This window comes from Alexandromys fortis, unplaced genomic scaffold (genome assembly GCF_014885135.2).
Source record: "Alexandromys fortis isolate MF-2015 unplaced genomic scaffold, M_Fortis_MF-2015_v1.1 scaffold_60, whole genome shotgun sequence".
Lineage (NCBI taxonomy): Eukaryota > Metazoa > Chordata > Mammalia > Rodentia > Cricetidae > Alexandromys > Alexandromys fortis.
The window spans coordinates 4,478,182-4,488,276 of record NW_026067946.1 but is presented as its reverse complement, the minus strand read 5'-3'; the positions used below and the strand labels follow the sequence as shown (position 1 = coordinate 4,488,276).

Below are 10,095 nucleotides of genomic sequence, written 5' to 3'. Positions count from 1 at the left end.
TTCTCTTCTGTGTTGTGGATGGTATGAATGTATTGGAGCTCTTAAAATCTCTAGATGGACATTCGAACACCTGATTTGGTGAAGACGAACATGTAAAGGTGGGGAAAACGTGAGTCAAAGAATCCCAAGTTAACTTCAAAAGACTTTAAGATTATTTTTTATTGTAAGGGAAAAAATCATGGAACAGGAATTGGGGACCCAATATCAAGGTGTGAAGTGTGGGAACAAGAGAACAGAGCTGGGCAGGCTGGCACTTTTCTGATCACTTCTTTAAATGCAAAGTGGTGTGGCCAGGACTAAGGCTGCTTTGCCTTTTGGCTCTCCCCAGTCCGACATGGTAGAGGTCTGTTCACTGCCTCTGAGACTGCTGGGTGGGAGACACGTTCACCACCTTAACTCTGTTAGTCATGTTGCAGCAGAGTTGGTCCTAACCAAAGCTGATTCAGGGAGACCTGTCTTAAAGGAGCTGTGGCAAGCCAGCTAACAGAGCCCATTTTTTTTAAATGCTGGATACCAATAAGTCTTGATAACTCTATTCTTTTGTGTCTAGAATTCCTTTCCAAGTTTTCTCAGGTTTTACATGGATGTAGTCAGTCCCACGCTGGGTACCAATCTATTGGCAGAAGCTGCCTGTTCATTCCCGATCACCCATATCCACACAGAAATATAATCACACAGAAACTATATTATTTGCAATACTGTTTGGCCAATATCTTAAGCAACTTTCTAGCTAGCACATATCTTAAATTAACCCATTTATATCTTTCTGTGTATCCCCAAGTGGCTGTGGCTTACTGGGTAAAATTCACAGCGTCTATCTCTGGTGGTTCCATGGCTTCTCTCTGACTCCACCCTTCTTTCTCCCAGCATTCAGCTTAGTTTTTCCCACCTAGCTAAGTTCTACCCTGCTAAAGCAGTTTCTTTATTAACCAATAAAAGGAACACATATGCAGAATGACTTCACATCATATTGGCATGCACGATGACAGGGAAGCATTCATTGTCAAGTATAAAACTATCTCAAATTTTTGAGACATGTTCTTCAGAAATTTTGAAATACCTAGCATCTTTGATATTTCTTGAATAGTTCTGAGTCTGAAGTTAAAACTGGAGAATTTTTTTTCCTTCTGTAATTCATAGCAGTTAGCAGCATCCCAATGTTCTTTTTTCCTTTTCCCAATACTCTAGGGAATTATAGATATAAGAACAGTTGCCAGGAAGCTAAAAGTAAATCAAATGTATACTTCATGCTTGTAGTCTGTAGAAATTTCAGTATTTTGAAACACTTAAAGTCAACTTTATGTGGTTATGCTGAGAATAATAAGAGATGATGATGTAACATTATAAAATGATGTGGGAAATAGAAGGGATATTTTAAAGAAATGCAAAATGAATGAACACAGTAGAATATAATTTGATATATAAAAATATTACTGAAATTGATATCTCTACCTCTAGGATGAAAACCTCCTAGGTTTAATAATATAAATTTAGAGAATCAATCCTTTGGAAAAGCAAAATACAAGGAAGAATATGAAGAAAGTTGAGAATTGTCTTCACCACAGTGTATTTTATCAAGGTTTATAGAGGGTCCTTTTCATGACAGGTAAAAGGAAAAAAAAGGGAAGAGACGAGAAGGAAGAAGCAAGTCACAAAGGTGAGAAAGAGGGACAATGAGGGTGTTGGGAGCAGTGAGACCCCAGATCCTGAATTCTTGTAATCCCCTGATCTGAGTGCCTACAGCTGCTCTGGGCACGAGACCTTCAGGAGTTACTGATGGCGGGAGAATGGTTTTTGGTGGGTTTGGCTGGGGCGTGGCTATCTCTATATAATCTGCCTCTGAACACAATAAAAAGGACATTCTTGGGGAATTCAAGGATGACCCGTGTCGCTGTCTCTCTGTCTGTCTGTGTTTGTGTATTTTAACCTCTAGCCCCCTTGCCCGAAGCTCGTGAAAAGGGTGCCAGCATACAGAGCGCAGACACTGGGGTGTGGTGTGCGGCAAGAGAGGAGGGTGATTTATAGGGCAGGAGGTAGGCAAAGGAAAGAAGAAAAAAACCCAAAAAAGTAGGAAAGCGATTCCATTGTGTAATAAAATAAATGAAGCTAGAAACTAAAAATAAATAGATATAAAAATTAGAATTTATTTTCTCTCTGAATTTATGATTACATGAGAGGGGTGTGTAGTTTGTAGATTCCCCTTCCCCAAAAAAATTAATCCCTGAAATAGCTGAACTATACATGAATGTGCTGCCATAGAATGGCTTTATCGAATGATTTTTTTTAAGAAATTAAGGATTTCTGAAAAGTAACCAAATTCTGGAATAGTGCATGTCCCAAGTTCCTGGATGCACAGAGAGCACCTATCAAAACAAATACAAAAACATAATACTGGTGAGCATTTAGTGAGCATTTACCCAACAATTCACAGGTTGTAAAAATTTTCCAAAAAATTACCTCTTTTGATTCCCAATATGCCCTTTCAAAGCAAGTATCACATCCACCTGCACAAACAAAGCAGTCAATGCTGGTTGAGTTGAGGCGTTTAAGATCACATAACAATGGACAGAGCATCCGTTTCCAATGTAAAATTCTCCAGCTTTTTTCTGCCTCTCCTGCTGCTGTGAGGTTTGCTGATAATAAGTGGAAAGGAAAACTCTCTTGTAGTTCTTTAAAAATGAAAAAAAAAATTGAAGAACTTTTTTTCTGACAGGTATAGCATGTCATCAATAGGATGTTTTGTTGTTCAAGGGAACAGATCCGCTCTATGAGGGATTTTCAAATTTTGAGAGTTTATAGCATAAAATGGTGTTTAGATGGCCATGGTGCTATGGTGTGGGCGGTTCTTCTTTCTATGTGTTGCTTTCATTGGTTAAATAAAGAAACTGTTTTGGCCTTTGATAGGGCAAAACTTAGATAGGCGAGGAAAAGAGAACTGAATGCTGGGAGAAAGAAGGCAGGCAGAGAGAACTGCCATGGAGCCATGGAGCCTCCTGGTCAGACATGCTGAATCTTTCCTGGTAAGCCACAACCTCGTGGTGGGCACAGTTTAATAGAAATGGGTTAGATCAAGATGTGAGAGTTGGCCAAGAAGAGGCCAGGTAGTATAAAGGGCCAGGTAGTAATTTAATTAATACAATTTCTGTGTGGTTATTTCAGAGGTTAAGCTAGCCAGGTGGCAGGATGCAGCCCACTCCTCCTACTTACTACAGTGCCACATGCCACCAAAGTGTGGGATAGGCTTGTACCACTTTCAAATGTCATCTAAATAAACAGTTTAACAAGTGTTAAACATAAAGAAACTATATTGTGTTAGGACTCTGTACATGAAAACATTTAAAGAATTTCATAAAAATTAAATGGAATACTAACTAAAGTAGGTGAGATGAATTTCATAGGTGATAGTCTTTTAAATAGGAATCTACTGTGATATATAGACATTGCAATTCAGCAACCCTCTGTCCTCTATAACAGTACTTTTAAATGTAAAGGCTGAGTTAAAAGTGATTTTAGTAAAAATAGGTATAGCAAAAAATGAGAAACCATCTTCAAGTATGCAAGGGGATATTGTACAGCAATCTGACAGAATTAGAACAAAATGCTATGAAATAAGTGGAAATGTAAAGTTATAATCTAATTAAATTAATGGTAGCTATCAAAATATTTTACATATTCCCATCATTTATATTTATTTGTACACACACATACACTCAAACACACACATATATATTGTCATTTTGCAATACTATGGTGATTATTCCATGCCTAGAAAAGTAATAATCCTAAACATATATAAACTATGTATACCTCCAAGTATGTACTAAAATTGTAATATATATATATTGCACCCAAATATATATTTCGGTTAATGGATTTAGAGGCCCCTTATATAGCTTTTCTAGAACTTCTAGGTTTTTACTTTATTTTTTTACCTAAGATTTCAATGTACTCGAGATATAGGAAGTATTTAAGATGGAAAGAAGTTTTTTGTAGCTATTGTTTTCTGATGCCTTATTATCATCACACACTGTCTTGAACAGATTCAGTTAATGAAGTTTACTGCCTTCTTTATCTATATATACCAGGGTAGAAAACATTGTTTGACTGAACATTGGCAGTTCTGATTTTGATCATTTATTTATTCCCTATCTTTGAATTAATGATGCCATTTCTATTAAATAGGTTTCTGTATTACTAAAAATAATGAGTTTGTACTATGTAGATCTGAGGGCATTTCTACCTTAGGAGTGCTAAGATTAATAATAAATCTTGTACAGATATTGTTGCATACCAGAGTAATACATTTATATTATTTGCCTATTTTCTACTGTGCTTTTCAAGTAATACTCATTTTTGAATAATTTATCATTTATATATACATTTGAAGTCCTAGAAAGAGCAGAGATCATTCTCTTTTGATTTCATACCACGCAATGTGTGTTTTGATTAGTTTTTCTTTGATCTGCATCACAACCTGATTGCATGTGTTATTTGGTATCTCCCAAAACACATTAGAACTAACACTTGCAGATAATAATAACTTATAACTGGATGTATTTGAGCATGTGATTGATAGCTCCTTTTTACACCCCAAAACTGATGATTTTTCCAATATAGCAGCACTGCACTTATCCAGTTTTGTCCCATGGGTTCTTTTTAATGCCCATCTACAGTCAAAGCCTTAGCAGACAAGCTTCTTTCTCCTCTTCAACTTGGTTCATTACACAACTATACGGTGTGTGAACTACAAACTCCAGGTGTCCTCATTTATATACACACTATGCACTTGCTGACCCTCAAGCCTTACCTCTGACTCTGAGAAATTCCATCATCTTCATGGAATTCTAAAATTCTTCTTGCATGAGTCACATCTGATTTGCATATTTTTTTGGTTAATACAAAAAATAAATACATCTTTCACAGAGTAGGTGGTTTAAACCTATAAAATTGCTGTTTGTTCTCACAAATTGAGAGATGAGAACAATCAAGATCAAAGTACCAAAAATTTGGTTTATTACCTGCTGTAGAGGCAGATAACTAATATCTGAATAAAAGTTGACTGATACTTAAGAAGGAGAAGAACCTCGAGGTATTAGCTAAAATTAACTGGGTGTATTAAAGACTGAGTGAGTTTTGGAAAAGTAGGGTATGCAAAAATTTGCTAAATAGTTATTTAGCTGAAGCTAAATCTCACCCCATGGAGGGAGCTCTCTGGGTGTTTAGAGCTGCAGCCAGCCTCATCTCAAAAATACCACCTAGACTCCTATATGGGAGTCCTTATGTACTTAAAGTTCTAGGTGCAGCCATCATGAATTCAAGCAGGTTTAGTGGTAAACTGGTGAGCACTAACAAATCATAGATATTTCCTGTATTTTCAGGATGAATGGAAAAATTTGAGAGAAAGGGAGGAAATAATCAAGCAAGGCTTTTTGGTGCAGTGAGCTCTTGATAGCTGGACCCAATTCTGAGACTAAAGAGGTGAGACTTGGACACATAAGCAAAGAGAATGTCAAAAGAAAGATGACTGAAGCTAGCCTGATAAAATTAACACACGCACAGAAAGTCTTTAAAACGCCAGTCTGTAAGTGTGAGATTAAAAAAAAAAAAGTATGATTTGTCCTATGGGCTAACTGGTGAAGGCATACTGAATTTGTTTTCTTGGTGATCTGTCTCCTCTTTGGAGGAATTGTTAGCTACTTAGCCAAGCAACTGCATAATGAATCATTTTACAGTCTTAATGTTTCTTCTGATTTAAAAAGGATGGTCACTAATTCAGGTGGTATCTTTCTTTGTGTGAAATTTAGAAAAGTGTTGCTTTCTAGAAATCAGTTACTTTCATCTATCAGAAAATCAGTATATACAGACTTTAAAAAAAAAACTAATTTTACTGCCATCTACTGGAAAATCATGTCTTACAAATGAGTGATATTGGAAGAAGAGTCTGGACACGATAGCCTGTGTGCTATAAACATATCCTGGGGCCAGGAGCTTGCCAAGTTGTGTCTATGTACAGAACGTGTCATGATAACTTTTTCTGGTTACAGTGGCAAAATATGGTGAAAATAAAGGCTAAGAGATCCAAGAAACCAAGGTATATGTCTATGTAGAAACTCTATAAGAGGCTGAGGAAACATATTCTCAGTAGCCCTAAACTTTTTTACTCTAATCCTACCTAAAGAAATTTCATTCTCTCATCTCTTCTCCTTTCGTTTCCTCCTTTTCTGTTTTCCCTCCTCTCCTATCCACTCTTCTTTCTCAGCATGTATGTATGTATGTATGTATGTATGTATGTATGTATGCATGTTATTTATGTATTCACAATAAGGAAAGTGGGTACTAATATCCACATGAGTGTTTTAATCTGCAAGGAAAATAGATTTTCTGCACATACAGTTTGTGTTCCATAGAGAAATATAAGGGACTGAAGCTTTATAAAACCACAACGGAAATGAAATCTGCTAGCTCTTGAAGGCTCAGTACTATCCTACCACAACTTTACAGGATTTGAGCTTTGGTGTTTTTTTTTTTTAAGCTAAGGTTTATGTGGCATTAATTTTCTAACCTATGGAGGTTAGAAAATACTGCACACACATAGTGTGCCTATATGTAGACCAAACATCCATACACATAAAATAGAAAAAAATAAATATTTTTAAAGATTAATCTTGGTGATTTTTTTGAGAACCGTTGTTGAATAGTTGAGTAGGGTACTAATAGTATCAATACAAGTTTACAGGCTAATAAGGAGGGAGAAGTATGTGCTTATTGTGAGTTAAAAGTTAAATTGGTGCAAGATTTTCTCCTGAAGGCTAATCTTTAGAGATTAGTTGCAATGGGTTAAAACCACAAACCCATGCTACAGATTTGTAACCTTGGAAACAACCTCTAAGTGATCTTCCATACATATCCAACTCTTTCCACTACAAATCATAAAAAAGAGAAATAAAAGGTATGCACACACACATGCTGTGGGATAATTTTTCTGTACTCTGAGAATATATATTCCTCCCATTGGTTAATAATAAAAGCTCTTTGACCAATAGCCAGGCAGGATAAGGTTAGGTGGAACAATCAAACTGAGAACTCAGAGGAAAGTCATTGTGTGTCTATATCTCTATATAAAAGAGGAGAGAGAGAGAGAGAGAGAGAGAGAGAGAGAGAGAGAGAGAGAGAGAGAGAGAGAGAGAGAGGAGGGGGGGGAATTCCAGACTGTGCTTCAGAGTGACAGTGATTTAGTGATTTGATTTTGAGCTACAACAGCTTGGCTCAGTAGAAACAATAGGTGTTATTATGACAGATTGGGGCTGTTTCTGTTTAATCTTTAGGGAAAGATCCACAGAGCCTAACAGTTACATGTATTTTGAGAGCATTATTTCATCATGTGCAGGGAAGTCACAACTTCCCCTCTCCTCCACTATCCTTCTTTAAAGATGATTGTATTTTGAGTTCTTGGGCTTCCTTGGTCACTACCAAGACTCAAAAATTCAAGTCTAGATGGCCGTTGCTTTCTCTTTGTTTCTCACCTTAGCTCCCGCCATCTCTAAGATCTGTTTTCTTCAGATATGAAATCAGAAGAACATCGGTGACTTGGAATTTCCATAGGTAGTGTTTTAAACCAGATGGAACTGGTTTTACTCTACCAGCATCATAAAGAATCCAAAGAGATAAAGAAATTGGAAGGGAACCTAACTATTAACTATTTTCCCTCCTTAGGGAGCTCCAAAACATTAGTTATTTAATGTCCAATTTGCCAACTGGTTCCTTTATTATTTTACCATGTCACTTCTCTGACATGGTGAAATGCTTCTGGCCTTTCTTCTGTGTCCTTTAATTGTTTGTTTAATGACTTTTCCCCATTGGTTTGATACCATTTTGTAATGTCTATCCGTTCGTGTGCTTTCTTTCTCCTCCAATCATATTTCACAACCAGCGATTCAGAAGAACTGTGCCCTTGAAGACTGGTTATTAGGAGCCCAGGAACTGAGGAGAGGAGAGCTGTCAGGTTTTCCTCATGTTCCGAAGCGTAGACCTGAAGTGTAAGAAGCAAGAGCTGAAGCCCAGCTAAGGCAAGACTAGATGAGAAGCCTATAAAAGGGAAGCTTGTTCCTTGAGCAGTGTGATCTAAGAGAGGCAAAGTAGAGTCGGCCTGCCAGGTCAGTAGCTAACAGCCCACGAGCTTGCTACTATGGAAATTAAAACTAGAGCTAATGAGATGGCAGCCACCCCCTGAGAGTGCACTGAAAGCATCCTATTAATTCTCTTTTCTAGGTGTCTTTGCCTAAACAATCTTAAAGTTCTTTGCTATTTGTTTAGAAGCACAAGACTAGGAAGACAAAGGCATTTAAAGAAGTCGGAGGCAGACTCTTACTGCAGTCTTCCTGGAAGTGTTCTCCACCAGAAACATATCCGAGGTCACGAAAAGAGGATAAGGGGGAAAAAAAGAGTTGGCATAGATAAGAAACACAACCAAGATGACTCAGACAGTCTCCGGGGGATTTCTGGAGCGAGGGCATTACTAAATCTGCTACTGGCTTTGTAGACTCAGCAATGTTAGTCTACCTCGTCCAAGAACACTGATTAATTTCGAGGATTTCAGGTTTTAAGCAGTCCTCGCTGTGCCCACTCCTCTCCCTCTCCCACCACTCCGCATCAGGACTGCTGCAGAAGTGTGTTCAACTCGCAGCTCACCTGGAGAGTGACTGAGGTCTCGGGATATTACCTGGTCCTGAATAAATATTTAGGATTACTTTACAGACTGGGACTCCAGCTCCTGGTCGCACTGTGGTCCCTTATGAACGAAACCAGGTCTTTGCTGGAGGGCTAAGCTGGAGGGGCCTTGACAGACTGGAAGAAGACAGGCAGCTGCAGGCTGCCTTGATAGGGACCTTTTGGAATGAGGATGTAAGAAGGGTGGACAGCTCACGAACTTGTCTCCCGGCACCACGACGCCAAAAAGGTCTGAGAGAGACCCTAGCGGGATGTGCCTGGGGCGGTGCAGCTGACACCCCCGGCGGCGCCGCGCAGCCCCTCTCCACCCGCGAGTGTGCGCGCGAGCGAGCGGCAGGAGGCGGCGGGAGGAGGCGCAGGCGCGCTGCTCGCCCGTCTGCAGCCCGGCGCCGAGCGCCTCGTCTCGGGGAGTTGATGGCAGCACCACAGTGCGGCCGCCCGGCCGAGCGCACCGCGCAGCCACCCGCCGCTGCCCTCCGAGCAGCCGATATGTGGGGGGACTGGGGTGGGAGCGGCCGGAGCAGCGCCAGGGACCCGGGCGCGCAGCAGCCTCTGCTCGCTCGCCTGTCCTGACCTGGCTCGCTAGTTCCCCACCGAAGAATGTCAGCCAAGTCCAAAGGGAACCCCTCCTCGTCCTCTGCAGCCGAGGGACCTCCAGCAGCCTCCAAAACCAAGGTGAAGGAGCAGATCAAGATCATAGTGGAGGATCTGGAATTAGTCCTGGGCGACCTGAAGGACGTGGCCAAAGAACTTAAGGAGGTGAGAGGGGCTGGGGTGGGGAGGGAGTAGGGTAACCCGCACCCTTCGGGTGGGTTCCGGTCCCCCTTTTCGCTTGGGACCATCGCATTTCCAAACTCCTGGCAACTACAGAGGGATGCCTGCAGACCGACTTTCTTTGCTCCGGCTACTCGTGAGAAGACTTGTAGCACTTTCTTTTTTTAATCAGACAGAAATCAACTAGTGTTTTAATCGATGGACTCGGTAAGATGGTGAGAGGGATGGAGGCAAACTGCTGTCTCCACGGGACTGTCAGTGGTGTCAGGGGAAGGGGTTAACTGGGGGTGTGTCATCAGAGCAGACGTGAGCACGGGCTGGTCCGAGCTGTGTGATGCTCTTAGCCTGCTGTGCTGCTGTCCCAGAGTCCTTTGGCAAGTCCGCTCCTGGCCTGGCAGCCCCTGGAAGCTGAGCTAAAGGGGGGGGGGGCTTCTTGGCCCTGGGCCAAGCCAGAGAGGGCACTGGGAGGGGGAAGCTCAGCTCTGGCTTCCCTCGCCTCTTTTCAAGTCCCACCAAAAAAAAAAAAAAAAAAAAAAAAAAAAAAAAAAAAAAAAAAAAAAAAAAAAAAAAAAAAAAAAAAAAAAAAAAGTGGGA

General features: G+C 40.3%; 1 protein-coding gene across 2 annotated transcripts in view; it reads left to right on the top strand.

Annotated features, from left to right (window-relative positions):
* Nucleotides 1-8,648: 8,648 nt before the first annotated feature.
* The window catches only part of Prr16 (proline rich 16), a 168,098-nt gene continuing 166,651 nt past the window's right edge, over nt 8,649-10,095 (top strand). Inside the window, exon 1 of one of the 2 annotated variants that reach the window (XM_050149220.1) lies at nt 8,649-9,486. In XM_050149220.1, the coding sequence (XP_050005177.1) occupies nt 9,328-9,486 (159 nt within the window). In that variant the 5' untranslated portion in view covers nt 8,649-9,327. The remainder of the gene's footprint in view (nt 9,487-10,095) is intronic. The other variant, XM_050149221.1, reaches the window with a different exon arrangement.